General features: G+C 50.0%; 5 protein-coding genes across 5 annotated transcripts; 3 read left to right on the plus strand and 2 right to left on the minus strand.

Annotated features, from left to right (window-relative positions):
- Window positions 1-330: 330 nt before the first annotated feature.
- TrAFT101_009638 (uncharacterized protein) lies at window positions 331-4765 on the plus strand (the record flags this gene model as incomplete). Its single annotated transcript, XM_024906522.2, has 4 exons — window positions 331-3278; window positions 3369-3821; window positions 3884-4015; window positions 4072-4765. The coding sequence occupies 4 exons, from the start codon at window positions 331-333 to the stop codon at window positions 4763-4765; spliced, it is 4227 nt and encodes a 1408-aa protein (XP_024761425.2).
- Window positions 4766-5571: 806 nt separating this feature from the next.
- Window positions 5572-6617, plus strand: TrAFT101_009639 (uncharacterized protein). Its single transcript, XM_024908093.2, has one exon. The coding sequence runs from the start codon at window positions 5698-5700 to the stop codon at window positions 6466-6468; it is 771 nt and encodes a 256-aa protein (XP_024761424.1). The 5' UTR covers window positions 5572-5697; the 3' UTR covers window positions 6469-6617.
- TrAFT101_009640 (uncharacterized protein) lies at window positions 6429-9141 on the minus strand. Its single transcript, XM_024899989.2, has 2 exons — window positions 8122-9141; window positions 6429-8063 (listed from the first exon to the last, which is right to left on the minus strand). The coding sequence occupies exons 1-2, from the start codon at window positions 8467-8469 to the stop codon at window positions 7065-7067; spliced, it is 1347 nt and encodes a 448-aa protein (XP_024761423.1). The 5' UTR covers window positions 8470-9141; the 3' UTR covers window positions 6429-7064.
- A 2025-nt stretch (window positions 9142-11166) lies between these two features.
- On the plus strand, window positions 11167-14546 carry TrAFT101_009641 (uncharacterized protein). The gene is made up of 4 exons (XM_024909789.2): window positions 11167-12518; window positions 12690-13021; window positions 13109-13239; window positions 13315-14546. Exons 1-4 carry the CDS (start codon window positions 11873-11875, stop codon window positions 13988-13990), a joined length of 1785 nt encoding a protein of 594 aa, XP_024761422.1. The 5' UTR covers window positions 11167-11872; the 3' UTR covers window positions 13991-14546.
- A 174-nt stretch (window positions 14547-14720) lies between these two features.
- On the minus strand, window positions 14721-17165 carry TrAFT101_009642 (uncharacterized protein). Its single transcript, XM_024909788.2, has 2 exons — window positions 16757-17165; window positions 14721-16678 (listed from the first exon to the last, which is right to left on the minus strand). The coding sequence occupies exons 1-2, from the start codon at window positions 16852-16854 to the stop codon at window positions 14977-14979; spliced, it is 1800 nt and encodes a 599-aa protein (XP_024761421.1). The 5' UTR covers window positions 16855-17165; the 3' UTR covers window positions 14721-14976.
- Between the last annotated feature and the right edge of the window lie 233 nt (window positions 17166-17398).

Here is a 17398-nt window from a genome sequence, read left to right on the forward strand (position 1 = left end):
ATTATTCCAGTTGCCCAAACGATGCCACATTCGGGCCTGCTGTCCATGGCTGCAACCATAGAGACTTTGATTTCACTCTAAAATTTGAGGCAATATTCTTTTCAATTCTTCCTGCTGCAGTTTTCATCATCCTCGCGCCTGCCCGCGTCATCTGGTTATTCGAAAAACCTGTCATCGTGAAGGGTCGAGATTTCCAGTTTTCTAAAGCTGTAGGTACACTCGTTCATATATGTGCTCCTGATGGTGAGGAAATTACGGGGCTAGAATGCTGAAGTTAATTTATGCTAGGCTTTCATTGCCCTTTGCGTTGCATTACGCTTCTCATCTTTTATGTTGAGTATCATCTGGCGTGGCGAGCAGGCTCCTCTGTTTATAACATCCGCCACACTAGAGGTGGTTGCCATCTTGTTGGCCCTACCCTTGTCTTTTCTTGAACATGCTCGTTCACCACGTCCGTCGATGCTGCTGAGCGGCTACTTGATTCTTTCACTAATCTTTGACATTGTGCGAACCCGTTCGTTCTGGCTATTGGCTACGACGCGCACCGAGAGCGCCTTTGCCGCGGTTTTCACAGCCGCTGTCGGCGTGAAAGCTGTTGCATTCCTGGCCGAGTCTCAAACGAAAACGAGATGGATTCAATGGGATGCCACTGCTCACAGTCCAGAAGAGACGACTGGATTCTTTGGACTGGTAGTATTCAGTTGGCTCTGGGACATATTCGCAATTGGTCGCAAGAAAGTGTTGACTTTGGATGATCTATTCCCTCTTGATCAGCATATGGCGAGTGATACTTTACGAATGAAGCTTCAAGCTTCAAAAAAGGCCTCTCCAGGCCATAGCCATAAGCATGGACTTGCCAAAGCTCTTGCCAAATCCATATTGGGGTCTCTGCTGCTTCCGATACCGCCGAGACTCGCCCTGTCAACCTTCAAATTCTGTCAGCCCTTCCTCATCAACTCACTGCTATCGTATCTGCTGATACCAGCATCTGAAAGACCGGTCAACTATGGTTATGGTTTGATAGCGGCGACGCTTTTTGTTTACGGAGGCATTGCTATTTCAACATCCATTTACTATTATCTACGAGAGAGGGCTATTTGGAAGGCTCGCGGAGCTCTAGCCAGTTCCATCTACGAGCAGGCTCTACGATCTAGACTCTCGGTAGTTGGTGACTCTTCTGTGCTTACACTAATGAGCACGGATATCGAACGTACCCGGCCGGGCCTCACGTCTATGCACGAATTCTGGGCAAGCTTCCTCGAAACTGGAGTTGCTCTATGGTTGTTATATAGGGAGCTTGGCGTTGCCTTTGTCGCACCCATTGTTGTTGTTGGCGTTTGTGTTGTCTGTGTGGCCATCGCGAGTGGTTTGAGCGGCCCCAGGCAAAATCTTTGGATGGAAAAAATACAGGAAAGGGTTGGCGCTCTTTCTCATGTCGTTGCGAATGTGAAAACCTTAAAGGTTGCCGGCTTGGCGGAATCAGCTGAAGCACTTATCCAGCGTCTCCGTGAGACCGAGGTCGGCATTGGCGGCAGTTGGCGAATGATTATAGTCGCGTTTGTGATAATTGGCTTTGCTCCATCCATGCTAGGCCCGCTATTCACCTTTGCCGTAACATCACGAACTCTCGACACCACTCGAGTATTCACTTCGCTGTCTTTTCTTGTTCTTCTCACAGAGCCACTATCTCAGATCTTCCAATATGTACCTTTCTTGATGGCTTCTTTTACCTGCCTTACGCGCATTCAGACTTTTCTGGAGGAAGAATGCTGCGTAGACTTTCGTGAAGACGCTAGTCGGGCTCAACTTGAGGATGAGTTAAACAAGAGCTCAAGCGAAGACAACGGCGCGTTAATAAAAGTCATTGACGGCAATTTCGGCTGGGAGAAGGAGAAGCCTATTCTATCAAAACTTTCTTTCAGCATTGCTGCCAATTCTCTAACCATCATGATTGGACCCACTGCTTGTGGCAAATCGACTCTTCTCAAAGCTCTGTTAGGAGAGACGCCCATCCATGATGGTCGTGTGCTGATACAGCCTGCAGCTCGTCGCATCGGCTACTGCGATCAAACTCCTTTTCTAACCAATGCCAGCGTCAGAGATAATATCCTCGGATATTCTTCGTTTGACGAAGATAGATACAACGAAGTCCTGGAAGCGACGATGCTGCTTCCAGATCTTGCTCTGCTTCCACAGGGTGATCTTACCAAGATAGGGAGCAACGGTGTGAGCCTGAGTGGCGGCCAAAAGCAGAGGGTATCAATGGCCCGCGCATTATACGCAGACTCCAAGCTGTTCTTTTTTGACGATACACTTAGTGGACTAGATGCGGACACCGAAGAGCAGGTATTTCAACGAGTCTTCGCCGCCAACGGTCTCATTCGCCGTCGTAATGCCACAACAATCCTATGTACTCATGCAGTGCGTCATTTGCCGTCTGCAGATCACATTATCGCCCTGAGCCAGGATGGCCTGATTGTTGAACAGGGCACTTTTAATGATCTTGCTTTTCTTGGCGGCTACGTCCAAAGTCTGGAAGTCCAAGTTAGTGACAAATCATCTGAAATTATGCCTTCAGACTCTTCATCTACTCTATCCGCTATGGAGAAGGGCGAAGAGCCCGTTGCCGCTACAGCTCGCACACCACCACCGGCAATGTGGAGTGCAACAGATGAGCATAGTCGACAGACCAGAGATTGGTCCGTCTATAAACACTATGCAGGAAGCATGAAGCCAATTACTTTGCTATCGTTTGTATTACTCGGAATAGCCCTCGGCTTTTTCTTCAACTTTCCGCAGATCTGGCTGAACTTTTGGTCCGCCGATGTGGTGTCGGCTCACAGAGCTCACTCTCAGGCGTACTGGACTGGCATCTATTCTTTATTTCTCATCTTATGCCTAGCCTCTATAGGCGCGATATGTGCTATTGTTTTCATCTCCATGACTGCGCAGTCCGGCACCACTTTACACCATCAGACGCTACGTACGGTTATTAGAGCTCCATTACGATTTTTCACAACTGTAGACGCTGGAATTGTTACAAATCTCTTCTCCCAGGATATTTCGCTTGTAGATGTAGAGCTGCCCCAGGCGCTCCTCAATGCCACAGCAGAGCTATGCATTTCCATTGGCACGGCCGTTGTTGTGGCCACGGCCTCGCCGTATATCGCTATCAGCTATCCATTCGTTGTTGCTCTCATATGGCTGATCCAAAAATTATATCTACCTACTTCTCGGCAGCTTCGATTGCTAGATCTTGAAACAAAAAGTCCACTGTAGTAAGTCAAAGTCACGCTGCATCTTGTTTACCTAACTCTTCATGTTCTCTTGCACCGCATCACAACAGCTATGCTGATTCGCATCTCCAGTACGCAATTTACAGACACCATCGCCGGAGTCGCAACGCTTCGTGCTTTTGGTTGGACCCAAGAAAGCCTCGATTTCAACATGGGCCTCTTAGACAATTCGCAACGCCCGGCATATCTCCTAGCCATGGTACAACACTGCCTGACCTTTATTCTTTCGGCAGTCGTCACGGTGTTGGCCACATTAGTCGTAGTTCTTGTCACTCAGGTCAAGGAGATCACAGGTGCTGGGCTAGCTGGAGCCTCAATGGTCAGCTTGATGTCTCTTGGAGATTATGTGTCACACCTGATACTCATGTATACTCTCTTGGAAATATCAATCGGAGCTGTAAGCCGGTTGAAGTCTTTTCGTGAGACAGTGTTACCAGAGAGTTCTCCAGAGGAGGATGCGATGCTGCCACCGCTATGGCCATTATATGGATCGCTAGATATCAAAGCTGTGTCGGCTTCTTACAGGTGAGTCATGATACGTCTCTTTATGATTGATTTGATGTTAACGTATTAACCTATTCCAATAGCAACGAATCGGACTCCTCGCTAGCAGTAGAGGACGTAGACTCGAACTCAGATACCACAGATCTTGTTCTAAGAAATATTAGTATAAGCGTCGCACCTGGTGAGAAGGTTGCTATTTGCGGTCGCAGTGGAAGGTGAGCCCGCCTACAGTTTGTACTTCTCTGTTCCAGGTTACTGATCATATAATTAGCGGTAAATCCACTTTATTACTCCTTCTGCTTCGTCTTCTGGATCCCCTTCCAGCATGCGCAGACGGCGTTACAATCGACGATGTATCACTGAATCGAGTCAGTCGCTCAATTTTACGACAGCGTGTTATTGCCGTGCCCCAGGATTCCGTCTTCTTTCCAGACGGACACTCTTTCAAAACAAACCTCGATCCATACAATATGTCAACTGATAGTGATTGCACAGAAGTGCTTCAATCAGTAGGCCTCTGGCAGGCTGTAGAAGATAATGGTGGCTTAAATGGCCACTTATCCACTAGTATGCTCTCTCATGGCCAGAGACAGTTGTTTGGCTTCGCCCGTGCGATCCTACGACGACGTGTACGCAGTAGGACTGCTCGTACTGAAATCGCAGGATCAGACGAATATTTACGCAGCTCCTTTGAGAAGGGAGGCGACATCGGTGGCCTGCTACTCTTGGATGAGGTAGGGTCGTCTGTGGATAAGGATACCGATCGCACAATACAAAGACTTATCAGGGATGAATTTGCTCGATACACCACGATCGCAATATCTCATCGGCTTGATGCTATAATGGATTTTGATCGTGTTATTGTGATGGATAAGGGGCGTATTGTTGAGTCTGGCCGCCCTCAAGAGCTGGTAGAACGGGAAGAGGGCGCTTTTAAAAGCCTATGGACCGCCGGAGGTCGATAGCTATGATTAATATTGAAGATGGGGCTCTAAGAGCTGCTGCGATACCATAATTACACGAAGAAGAGGCATTCGTACTTCTGAATCGCCATAATGAATTTACACCCTTAGATGAGGGCGTTATTTTGAATAGATAGATTCTGTCTCTCAAGATGATGATGCAAGGGTCCAGGTCATCGGCTTAGGCCCTTTAATGGTTTCTAATGGGAAGAGCTTAAATAATGATTTGGTTTAGACAACTGTTGCTTAATTAATAGCTGTCACCAGCCGGTATAATCGTGCTCTAGCTAGCGATAATAGCAAGCAATAATAACCATAGCGAGCTTGTTAAACATGTAGTTATTGATGATGCCTATTTCTCCGCTGCCGATGGTGCAACAGAGGATAGCGGCATCAGGAACGGTCGGCGAGAACATGAAGCACGCGCGGTCGATGGAGCGAATAAGTCTGCCCTTTTCGCAGCCAGACAGCAGCAATAGGCAAAATATAGTACATGTAGCTTTCCTACGTCATCTTAGCCAGTAAGGATATATCGCGATTAAGGAAGACAGCAAAGTGATCCAGTCAGTTTCCTCTTATTGACTCTACATATCTAAGTTTACTATAACTCTTTGTTTCATTCAAGTATAACGAATCTATTTACCCAAGCATGCTGGATACATTATCCTCTCCTCTTTTCGAAAGACTGGTCCGATATAGAAATTCGCCATCGCTTAATCTATCCTTGTCTGACTCGTCGCCGCCACCGATCTTCACCCCACTAATAAGCGGCCTAGCGTCCAGGTCCGCGATCGCAATATCGCAACTTGGAGATTTCGCAGCTCCAACTTTTTCTTATTTTTGCAAACTTGTCTTCTCTGTCTTCCTCTCTATAAATTCAGCCAGCAATATCTCCCACAACCGCCATCGCCATCGCCATCGCCATCGCCATCGCCATGCCTCGAAAATTGTCGTTTCCAACCTCTTCCTCCACCCTCTCTCTCGCCTCCTCCGCCGCTGGCACTCCCGTAACTCCAACCTTCAGCTCTACGCCATCAGGTCTATCATCAACTCCCATATCGGCAACCCCCTCTCCCTTTCCGCGCGCCGATCTGCCTGCCTCACTGTGTGATCCTTCACTGCCGTTCCCACGACTCATCGTCTTTGACCTGGACTACACGCTCTGGCCGTTCTGGGTAGACACGCATGTCACCCCGCCGCTGAAGATCAACGCTACGCATACCGGCGCCACGGACCGCACAGGCGAGGATTTTGCGTTTTACGGCGAGGTGCCCGAGATATTAGCCGTGCTGCCATATCTCAATGGCCCGAACAAGATAAAACTGGGCGTGGCGTCGCGGACGAGCGCCCCGAGTTTGGCCCGCGAGCTGCTCAAGGGAATGCACATTCCGCCAACGGCATCCTTCCAGGACGAGGAAGCCGGCGGCAGTAGTAGAAAGTCGTCGGCGCTGGCGAAGAAGAAGGTATCGATTGATGTGTTTGATGGAGGACTGGAGATATACCCCGGAAGTAAAATCAAGCATTTCGAGGCCTTGCAGAAGCGAACGGGCATTCGATTCGAAGATATGCTGTTTTTCGATGACGAGTCGAGAAATCGAGAGACGGAGCAGTTGGGCTTGACGATGAAGCTGGTTGTGGATGGAGTTACGTGGGAAGAGATTGGGCAGGGAATAGAGCTATGGAGAAGCAGAAGGGGGAGGGTTTAATAGAGCAAGAGAAAGAATATATATATACATACATGCACATGCACACATATATACACCACAGCTACGTATAGAGTATGGAGATTTGGAAGGGCAGCTAGAACATAGAGGAAACAATCGAGCAATCAAATAGTCATCATTCAGGCATATTGAATCCATTTCCCCAAACCAAGCCCTATCAAAAATTATCCACACCTGTGTAAGAAAATAAATCAACCATTCTCCGCAGATATTTGGTATATTCCAAGTCCAGTTATATATTCCCAACCCAGTTAACATTAATACTCCTCACTTCCCCATCCTCGTCTTATCCAACGTGACCAAGTTTCCTCCTCTTCTCCTCTCAAAGACGAAGATGATGAAAGTTTAAAAAAAAGAAAAAAAATCTCCAACAATGTCAAAACCACGCAAATCGTCTGTCTCCCTCTATCTTTTTGCAATATACAAAGTCGAAAAGATATGGGGGACGCATATGAAGAGGCATTCTGTATATGCAATATGTAATAACGCTATTCAAAAACAAAATGATGAAAGCATGGGTGCTCATATCCAATGTATTTGCCTTTGCATGTATTATTACGTGCTTTTTTGGGCTCGCTTTATGCTGCGGCGGTAGCAGTAGCAGTGGCCAAGGTGGTCACTTCTGCCGTCGTAGTGCCGTTGGTCTTTTCGTTGTTAATGTTCAGCTTCTCAATCGCTTCGGCGGCACCATCCGTCTGTGTGGTTTCATCGGTCGTTCCGTCGAGAGTAGCTTCCGTGGTCTGAGTCCCCTCAGACACGTCGTCGGTCGCTGTGTTCGCTACGCTTTCTGTTTGAGTCGACTCTTCAGTCGTCTTTTCAGCCGGCTGCCACGCCTTGGGGAGCGAGCAGATGATTTCTCGTTGCGTATTGCCCTTCTCGGCACCAAGTCGAACGCAAGCCAGTCGGTCCTCTCCCGGGACGTCCTCCCAGAGCAGTGGTCCGCTGGGGAACGAGCTGTGGCCCTTCTCCCAGCGAATGACACCATCCCATGCAGGGTCGGGAATGCCCAGCTGGCCAAATGTGTAGTCGAGCTCACCACCGTATTTCTTCGGGATGTTCCTCGGGTCAATGAATGCTTCCAGCGTGGGCTTGACCTCGTGGGGAGCGAGCACAAAGATTTTCGACACGGTAATGGGATCAAACCAGCGCTTGACCCAACCCCAGACTGTGCTGAAGAAGATGGGCGCGCCGATGATGAAGATTCGATCCAGCGTCTCAGGATAGTGTGCCGTGGCCAGCTGTGAAGCGGCCTGCATGTGGCCCTTGAGGTTCCAAAACTGCTTTAGTCCAACGCCCGAAATATCCACAATGTTCGTGCTCATCGTCACGGGCACATCGGCGTGCTCGCGGTCCATCAGCTGCGTGCAGAAAGGCTGGTTGAAGCGGGTGAGATTTTCGTAGAGGGCGAAGAGCCGCAGAAGGCCTGGAGCCGTCTTGCCATCGGTCTTGGCCTGTGAAAACGTGCTGTTTGCGCCCTGCTTCTCGTAGTTGGCGATTGTTTTGGAGTCGAGGGTGCGAATTTCGAAGACGTAGAGAGGGATGCCGCGACGGTCACGGCGGCCGGTCCATTGCGGATACTGTCGCGTATAAGTCAGCGTCCAGTCATGTAGGCGGCAGTAAATAGGGCAGACTTACCAGGCGACGGCTTTGCTCGTACGCCTCGAGCTCGATGGTCTGGTACAGGGTATCAATGTTGTTCGCCGCCCGCCACTCTTCGGTATCCTTGAACTGAGTCAAAGCATCGTCCACGATCCACCGTCTGGCTCGCAGATATCGCAGTAGCGTCTGGTCATCGTGCGATGGCGGCGGGCCAGCTTTCCACAGGCCCTTCTCGGCCAGCACCACCTTGAAGCGCTCTAGAGCCTCCTCCTGGGTTGCGTTCAAGTGGCCCAAGTGGCCGTTGGGAAAGATTCCCGGGTTGGTGGCTGAGCTTGAGGACATAACCCGGCCAGCTGGCGCGGAGCCTTCGAAATTGGTCGTCATGATGCTCTCCGCGATGTTCTCCGCAACACAATCTCGTCGTAGAAACCAGGTGCGTATAGACTAAAGAGAGATGCGACACGGCGCACAGCTTGAGGTGTAATATATGAGTATATAGAGAAAAATAAGAAGCGATTTCGGCTCGGCAGTCGAAAGGGGAAAAAAAATTATAGAAATAAGCGTACCGAGGGAGGGTCTTCGGTTCAGCGAACAAGATGAAAGCCCGCACCCAACAAAGGCGGTTAAAAGGGGGGCTTACGGAGTATACCGAAGAAAAAAAGTAAAAGCAAGCTTAGCAGCTAAAGTCGCGTTTTAACCAAGTATTCGAGCAGCGAGCAGCGCAGTTTGGAATACGTTTGACTGGTCGGCTGGTGATTAATAAATGGGTGTGTGGGGAAGCCAAGCAGGACAGACAGATCCAGCAGCGACGCTGACGGCAACTTCGGAGGCCGGTAGGATCCCGCCCTAGAAAGAATCTGGCAGAATCTAAGCACTCGGGCGCCTGAAAGATGTAATAAGAGAAAAAAAGGGGGGCGGTTGGTTTCCGGCCGGTATGGGGGTGCCGAAGCAGAAACAGGGAAATTTTGAGTCTGTGCCTGGGAACAGACGCTGGTCGTGATCGATGATGATTCAAAGATGCGTTGTTGCTTACAGCTTGGGCTCTGTTTTGTTCATGTCACTTACAAAGCCGCCGGCGGGCGGGCCATACCAGGGGAGGTCCGGTGTCTCTTATATCATCACGCGGGCATAGAATTACTGAGCATGCACTAATCACGATCCTGATCTCCGATTACAACACAGGCTCATGAAGTTCCGAGACACTATATTCTTCCGCAAGCCTATCCGCGGCAGCCACCTGTGACAACAAAGTCTTGGGCTTACTTCTGGCCTCTGTCGTCAAGCCGTGCTATATATATCCCGGCCGCTGCTTGGTGCGGAAGCCTCGGAACAAGGCAAATTTCCGGCAGGCCCGACCTCTATCGCCTCGGATCGATCAGAGCCCAGCAAACTGGTTTAGGTCTACAGGAACAATGAAAATATTCTTCAGGGTCTTGGGCGACGAAGGTTTTCGGCCGGCCTAAAATCCGCCGTCAGATGGCCATAGACCTTCGATTTAAGCTCTCGACGGACGCCATCTGACCTCCTCCAACCCGCCCAACACGCTGAACTAATTACCAGATAATCGGTTTAACTCATTATGGCGCTAGTCTCGCCAATGACAGCTGTTAAGTCCATTGGGCATTCAAGGCACGTCAGCCGGGACATGTTCCGGCCTAGCAAGCGTAAATAGCCTTCTCATAAGCTGCTGCTGTCACCGAGGCGAGAGCGCAGAGGACGGACGAAGATGATTATGTAACAGCAGGTGATGACAGCAGCCGAAGCTTGATTCCGAAAAAAAGTCCAAAGCCGGCAAAATCTGCCAAGGCTCTAGGGTAGACGGACGACGGGCTTAATTCCGTGCCGTGTTTTTGTCAGCTTTTGGCGCCCGTGGCGCATGGGTTGGAGAGTTGCCACATCTTAAGTCCACGGAGGTTTGAGATGACGATGAGGCGCCCTGATCGGCATTGGACAACGTGGGTTTAAGGGCTTTGGCTTGATTCTTTCGGCTATCATCACTTACATACAGTATGAGAATAGGTAGCAAAGGGGGATAGCGCTATAGTATTTGGTTTAGCTTTGTTCCTTTACTATTTTTGAGTACTCGACACTTCTCGCGTTCATAGTCTTGATTATGAAGGATTCAAGGATAGCCATGTTCTTAGCAATCCCCTCAGCCAAGTGAGACTATAACAGCTGTAACCTTTCCTTGAATCTGTAGCCTTTCTTTGAATGCCTTCATTTTCTACGCTAAATTGCGCCTTCAAGATGCATCACCTATGTTTGATCTGGTCAATCTGGTCACAATAACAATGGCATCAATAGTGGTTCCTCTTATTAGAAACCAAAAGCGAACAAAGGAACAACAATTGTCAATAATCGAGAACCGTAAAACCACCATCTTGTCAACGTTACAAAGCAAGCAGTAGTACTCCGTACGCATGAAGCCTACAGTCTAAATCAGCATCTCTTTTGTCCTGGCCGCCAACGTCATTGAACCCCAGACACTGCCATCTTGCATAGCCGCCGTCCGATAATACAAGGGTAGCTTAGAGGCCACTTGAAGCCCAAAACAGGGCCCCCAAAGAACGATAACTCGCGGGACGTCGATCCACCTTAGCGCTGCCGTGGGCTCCCGGCTGTTGTATTAGCGCTAAAATCAATGCGGGTGCATCTGAAGGCGGTTTGGATGTAGTGCTGAGGAGGGGGCTCTCCTGGCAAAGGAGGGGCTCTGATTGGAGCTCGGTCTCACTGCTTGCTGCAGGTTGTCGGAGCGCTTACATGGAAATCCGGCCGGACTCATGGAGGTTTGGCGGGAACATGAATACCGCCCATACTTGTACTCTGCATATATGAACATATACACTCGCTACATACAAACCAAGTACATGTAGTCGCACCAAAGGCATGGAAATCGCTGCCTAGAGTGCTGAACGTGGCTCAGCAACTGATGCAGCCGCTTCGTGTGTAAGCTTTGCAGGTGCTAGCCATGCACACAGCCTACGCGCTTGAGTGAAAGGAGACTACATATAGTATTCCATTGGCCATACAACCGAGAACGGAGACTTTGATATATATTGCGTCTAGACCTCATTGTGAGTTTTAGCTCGTTCTCGGTCTCATATCCGGCTATTACTCTCGGTGCTACTTGGGGGCCTGAGTGCGCACAAAGCTGGACACAGAGCGTGCGGCGTGACTTGATTGATGGATTTTCCAGGGCTAGTCAAGCTGATATCATCATACAATCACATCTCTTGGCTCAGATAATTCCGATAACCTGCTTCTATCACTGCCTATCGGATGTCTTTCAAACCCTGCTGCCTATTTCCGTTTCCTATTTCCATTTAGCCTGGTGATGTTCTATTCATCTTCTCGTGGCATGGCTGCTGTACAAGAATTACCGTCAGAGCGTCAGCGCTGGCGGCTCTCGTTTCACTCACTCAACCTTCTCTGGTAGAAGCGCGCTCTGCCCCCATGTAGTAGTATGATCCAATACCACTCTGGCCGGGTGTGCTCCATAATAATAGCTGATTACTACTTCAACATATAATCAATACAAGGACCCCCCAGAACGAAGCAGTGGCCAGCACCGACTCTAAAGCTTAGCACCTTGAGTCAAGCAAACGCCACGCCCCTCGACCATCTTCTTGACTGACAATCCCCATGACCACAGAGCTGGGACCAACGCCCGTCGCCGGTTGAAACCAGGGACAAGCCGGCCGTGCTCGAGCCCGCCATCCCGGGACCCCTCGCTCGCTTAATCCCGCCTCCCGCGCCGCCGCAGTATGAACTGCCGCCGCCGGCCAAGATGACCATCTCCTCCAAAGGGCCGCAGTGCTGGGAGTGTCTGCGCCGCAACTCGCCATGCGACGGAAAGACCCCGATATGCGGCAACTGCAGCTCTGCCGGCATGGTCTGTCCCGGCTTCACCAACAATCGGCCGCTCACATGGCTGCGCACCGGCATGGTCTCGCGGATTCAGAAGGGCAAGCCCGCAGCCCGGCCGAATGCGACGGCTGCGGCGCGAGACTCGAGGCGGCGCAGCTCCCTGAGCACCTCGAGCACCTCGAGCGCGATAATACCATCGCCAAAGTCGATAACGAGCACGCCGCCGCGGTCTCGGGTGAGGAGAAAGGCGGCTAGAAGCGATCGAGGCAGCGATGCTGGCACTCCCTCGGGGGCATCATCCTCTGGCTGTAGTAGTGGTGATTCCCCTCCGGATTCGAGCTCAAATTCAACGGCAGTCGCCAGTAAGGCCATCAGTAGTAGAGATGGCGATGAAGATGAAGATGGAGGCTCTTTGCAGAGCATAGCAGATCCGAGACATCAGCTTGTTGCCTGCAGGAATCGATCTGGAAACAGCCCTGCGGATGGCGCTATGCAGATCCATGTCACGGCCATTCCTCCCGACCTAAGACCGCAGGATTGGGACTATATCGACGCCATTAAGATGTGTAAGTTTGATTCTCCCATGTTACCAACTCCACTCTTCATCTCCACCTTGTCCAGGCCTCTAGGCTACAGCTTTTCGCATGTCTAGTATATGCGTAAGGTTGCGCCAACCAGCCAAGGCACTGGCATTTCAACTTGTTCGTCATGTCTAACAGAGTTGCTCTTCTCCTCAGACAACAACCAGCTGCTGCCAAGATTGCGCTCACGGCAGATTATACAGAATCCCGCTTGGGTGGTCGAACTAAATGGCGATGCCCTCCAGTCTCTCTCGGTTGCAAACCGGCACTGCTTTCTTGCTATTGCGGTGGGCTATCACATTATGTATGTGACGCTAAAGAACAACCTCAGCCTGGAACCCGCAACTACTGGGCCGGCGGCTCATTTGTGGTGGAAATTCTATCTTCACATTAATACATCTATAAGCGCTCTCAATGATGATATACAGCAGAGCTTCCCAAATATTCTCAGCCTATTCTCTAGCATGGCGCACTTGATGAGTGCGGATGTAAGTCTCTCTTTTTGCTTTCCCAATCTCGTGGGATATATCCAAGCATCAGAGAGGGCGAGCAGTTACTAATCTTTCTCCTCTTAGATCTTGCTCTTTAATTCAAATTCATGGCGCGTTCATGCCGACGCCTATCTCTTACTAATAAAACTCTGCGGCGGCCTAAAGAAGCTGATGAACTCTTCCACAACCCCGTTGCTGATGCAAAGCTTTGTCATGTAAGATTGTTTTCCAATTGCTGACCCTCTGGTACCGGCGATTTAAAACTAACAACATTTCTTCTCTGTTGCCAGCGGCGTCACTGTGTTCAACACCACCAGCCCGAGCAATGAGCAGATGGTTGATGCCTGCAACTTCGACGTTGACGATGTCATGACCATATACGAACTTGGCAGCAGCCCGCTATTCTACTGCCCTGCGCCCTTATTCAAGGAGATGTTCCTCATCAACCGTCTCCGCCTCGAGGCCGCAGTCTCCGGCGGCGATTCCAAACCCAGTCTTTGCGGCGTGCTTGAACGAATCGACGCATACCCGATCCAAGTCTTGACCGATTGCATGGACCGCAAAAAAGCCAAAGATCTTCACCTCGTCTCGTTGCTTTTCAAATCCGCAGTGGCCGTCTTTGGCTCCATGACGCTGCCTTGTACTTCCGAGTGCTCCTCTCGCACGCCATGCGCAGAGCTTCAGAAAACCCACCGAGAGCATCTTTTGCATCTTCTTGATGCCTCGTCCGAATTCATGCCGCTCCTCGACCATATATTGTGGCCGGTGATAGTGGCTGGCGCTGCCGCAGCCACTGAGTCTGTGGAAAGCCAGATGCTGGTGGAGATGTACTTGCTGAATAGCGTGCGGGATCCCTACACGGGAGGGTGCACCAGGGTCGCGTTGGCGACGATGAGGAACTTTTGGGCTTCAGGGAAGACGAAGTGGGACGAGTGCTTTGACAAGCCTCATGCTTGGATGATATAGACACCTGTTACTTGCGAATACGTTTTACTCTGGCGTGTCTTGGAGATGCAGGCGATTTCAGTCTGCCTAGGATACGAAATCAAGCTGCCTACAGGGGCCAATCTCATTATTGATAGGCAAGACATCACGTTGGTCATCGTTCTTCTGCTGGTATGTTATGCCGCCGCTGTCTGGCATCATACCAAAATAAAGGGGATATCCACTTCCATAATCGAAAGCAGGTACTTTAATACCTAGCTGTAAAGAAAGCAGCTGAGCGAAACACGATACCCACCTATACTGCCAATTAAATCCATATATATGCCACCGACACACTACATTCATAAAATATATTTCTCTCGTGCCGAGTTTACGCACGTTATCTGCCAAAGTTTTGGCTACAGCAGGGTCAGGGCTCGAAATACGACAGTTCCGTATCGAGAAGACATTTGCTTATATACGTTATACCATTCAGCTTGAGACGAGGAACAAGTGCAGTTTCAGCAATATTTTAGTCTTAGAGAATATTTCGCTCTTTGTCACGTTCGATATCCAATGAATGAGAAAAGCAAAGTCCATTTTTATTTTATACTTTTCTTTTATTTTTTCCTCATTTTTTTTTTACTTATTTTTTTTTTTTTTCTATTTATTTATTTATTTTTTTTTTTCCCTTTTTATATATTTACACCTTTGTCAGTGGATATCCGATGTTGATTCGGCTTGTGGTTGATTAATGAACATATACCATAATGGGGGGAGCCAACTTCCAATAGGTCTTTAATCTAGCCTCTCGCGAGTGTTACATACCGAATTTGGATCATTCTAGACGTCAACTGACCGTAGAAAACATTTCCATTCAGCGCTGATATCAAAACAGCTATAATAAATAATGTGTCTCTAAGAAATCACATATCGCGTCCTCTCCATCATGCCTAATGTAGTTCTCTCCAAAATCAAATAGTCATGCCATGATACCGTGTTCTTCTTTCAAAATCCCCATTGCCTTTTTAGACCTTGCTTTCTTCATCCAAATCTTCGCCTGACGGCCCACTACGTTTTAGACCTTCCATCGATTCATCAGGTTTCGAACTCTGTCCTTGGCCTTGCTCATCCACGGTTCCCTCAGCACTCTTGATGCTGCTGGCCCTGCTCACATCTGCGCTGAGAGGACTTTGCACCCGCAATCCAAGATCCTTTTCAGCGTCCGGAGGCATTGCATTATCGGTGCCTTTCCAATCCGCAGCCTTGGTTTGCGGCACCGGCTCGCCCTCCTTCGGCTCGATAACCTCTTCTTCTGCCTTGGCCTCGCCGCTATCCGCAACTCGCCACACAACCGACATACGATCAAACGCTCTCGTTCCTTTCCTGCTAGATCCTCGAATGCCGTCCATGGCTTCCCATTCTATTTCAAACACACCATTCTTGTCTGCTTTGCCCCCCTTCTCTGGGCCATTTCCCTCAAAAAAGACATTGAACCACACATGAGCGACGGCTGTAACCATCGTCAGGCCCATTGATTTGTGCGTCCTATTTCGCCGCTCAACAGAGATGTTGACGTCGCTGTTGGAAATGTGAATCGGGGTTTTTGGCTTCATAATGACGGCTTTGCCGCCAGGCTCTGCTTCGTCGGGAGCCTCTGTGCGGACCTCTGATGGAGAAGATAATGTCGGAGACGTGCTTGATTCATTAGAATTGATCAGGGCTCGAAATTTGTCAATTTTAGAATGCGATCCTGGCGGCGATACTTTTTCAATCAGCTTAGCGCTCTTCCGTCGTAGAAGCTGCTCCATTGACGAGTCAGAGGGTCGCGGTGGGGATGGAGAGTCAAGAGACCTCTTCTTCTTGGATTCGCCATTTGATGAACTTTCTGACTCTCCCGTATCACGAGCTTTGTCCTTGTCTTTTGGACTCGAGTACCCCGCCAAATCCCACATCATTTCCGTAAGGCCGCCGCCTTCAGGTGCACCTCCTTCAACCACCATTCTCTCTTGCTTTGAGAAAGTGTGTACCGTCTCAATTTTCTTGCCCTCATCAACAAAACATTCGACCTCCATTTTAACACCGTTTCGGAGCCCCCATACGTGAATCTCTACAATTTCGATTGGACGATCTGTGTATTTCTTTCCGCCCTTTGTCCAGCGATCAACGTAGTTCACCCATCGTAGCTGCGAAGGAATCGATACGCCAGCTCCAAACTGAGGCCTCATGCGGCGCTGCGTGAACTGTGTGAGCGCATCTTCTGCCTTCCAGCCCTCCTCTGCGATGAGGTAGCTACAGCTAGCGGTACCGCTCCGCCCTTTGCCCGCCTTGCAGTGAACCACCACAACTCTATTCTTATTTCTCTCTGGCTTGGCCGGCTCTGTAGTGGAATCTTTTGCGTTGCTTCCACTTGGCGGTTTAGACGATAATGGCTGCGCACTCTTGCTTTCACCCTTGCCAGCAGACTTCCCACCCGGCGCATCTCCCCCGTGAAGCCAATTTCTCATGCTCGCCATTATCATCGGCATCAACCTGAATGGCGGAGGGTGATGGTCAGGCCACGGATAGTGCCATATTCGATTGTAGACGGCTTCGTCTGGGTATCCCGTCCCTTCAGCACGGAATTCCCAAATCGCCCAATCTTCGCCATGTTTTGAGTCGAGGAAAGCAACGAGCTGGTCGAGAGGGGTTCGGTACGCCAGTTGGGGGTATGTCTGCGAAGGACCAGATCTGGGCACAGCGCAAGGCCAAGGTCAGAATGTCACCTATGCTATGCATCACATCATTCTTGATAGAGCTTCTACTCACGTTGCAATGATAAAGTCAGTCACGTAACAGAGGTCCAAGCCAGCCTCCGGGTGCCACGTCCGCGGACTTGCAATAAGTTGTCGCAGTATTGAAGCCATTATGCGTCAGGCTGGGGAATTGGGGCGAGTGGAGGAGCCAGGCACAGAAAAGAGAAAACGCGGCTCTCTCTCCAAACGAGTTCGAAGCGGCAGCTCCTGTGAGCGGGCTGAGAGATTCACAGCTAGTCAGGGCGGGTATAAGAGAGATAACAACCGGGTTGATGCAAATTGCGGTGCTCTGCGCTGATGCTGATGCAAGGCTAGAGAGAATCCTTGTTCAGGTCCGCAGAATCGATGACCTCGTCGCTGATCAGGACAAGATCATTGATGCCGCGCACTGTTTGTTAGTGGAGGTGGAGCTCGTCCAGTGCAGCCGTGGCGTCTGAGGCCGCCGCTTCAGTGGCCTCGGGCGTCGTTACAATGGGAGCTTCAGTGGGCTGCTTAGGCGACGTCATCGTCAGACTGCCCCACGATAGCGTTCATTGTGCTGCTGCCCCTCAGCCCGCGCGCGTGCTTCACCCAGCTCTAGCGGACTAGTGCCAGGTTAGTGGCGTCGCCAGAATGGATGACATCAAGGCTATCCATGACATCAAAATCAAGCTTG

Source organism: Trichoderma asperellum, chromosome 6 (assembly GCF_020647865.1).
Source record: "Trichoderma asperellum chromosome 6, complete sequence".
Classification (NCBI taxonomy): domain Eukaryota; kingdom Fungi; phylum Ascomycota; class Sordariomycetes; order Hypocreales; family Hypocreaceae; genus Trichoderma; species Trichoderma asperellum.

Bases quoted from the DNA above. Each gene is read 5' to 3' on its own strand.
- TrAFT101_009639 (XM_024908093.2), top strand. From the start codon at position 5,698: ATGCCTCGAAAATTGTCGTTTCCAACCTCTTCCTCCACCCTCTCTCTC.
- TrAFT101_009640 (XM_024899989.2), bottom strand. From the start codon at position 8,469: ATGACGACCAATTTCGAAGGCTCCGCGCCAGCTGGCCGGGTTATGTCC. The intron at 8,064-8,121 runs GTAAGTCTGCCC...TATACGCGACAG, and splicing joins ACGAGCAAAGCCGTCGCCTG to TATCCGCAATGGACCGGCCG.
- TrAFT101_009641 (XM_024909789.2), top strand. From the start codon at position 11,873: ATGACCATCTCCTCCAAAGGGCCGCAGTGCTGGGAGTGTCTGCGCCGC. The intron at 12,519-12,689 runs GTAAGTTTGATT...TCTTCTCCTCAG, and splicing joins TATCGACGCCATTAAGATGT to ACAACAACCAGCTGCTGCCA. The intron at 13,240-13,314 runs GTAAGATTGTTT...CTCTGTTGCCAG, and splicing joins CTGATGCAAAGCTTTGTCAT to CGGCGTCACTGTGTTCAACA.
- TrAFT101_009642 (XM_024909788.2), bottom strand. From the start codon at position 16,854: ATGGCTTCAATACTGCGACAACTTATTGCAAGTCCGCGGACGTGGCAC. The intron at 16,679-16,756 runs GTGAGTAGAAGC...CGCTGTGCCCAG, and splicing joins ACTGACTTTATCATTGCAAC to ATCTGGTCCTTCGCAGACAT.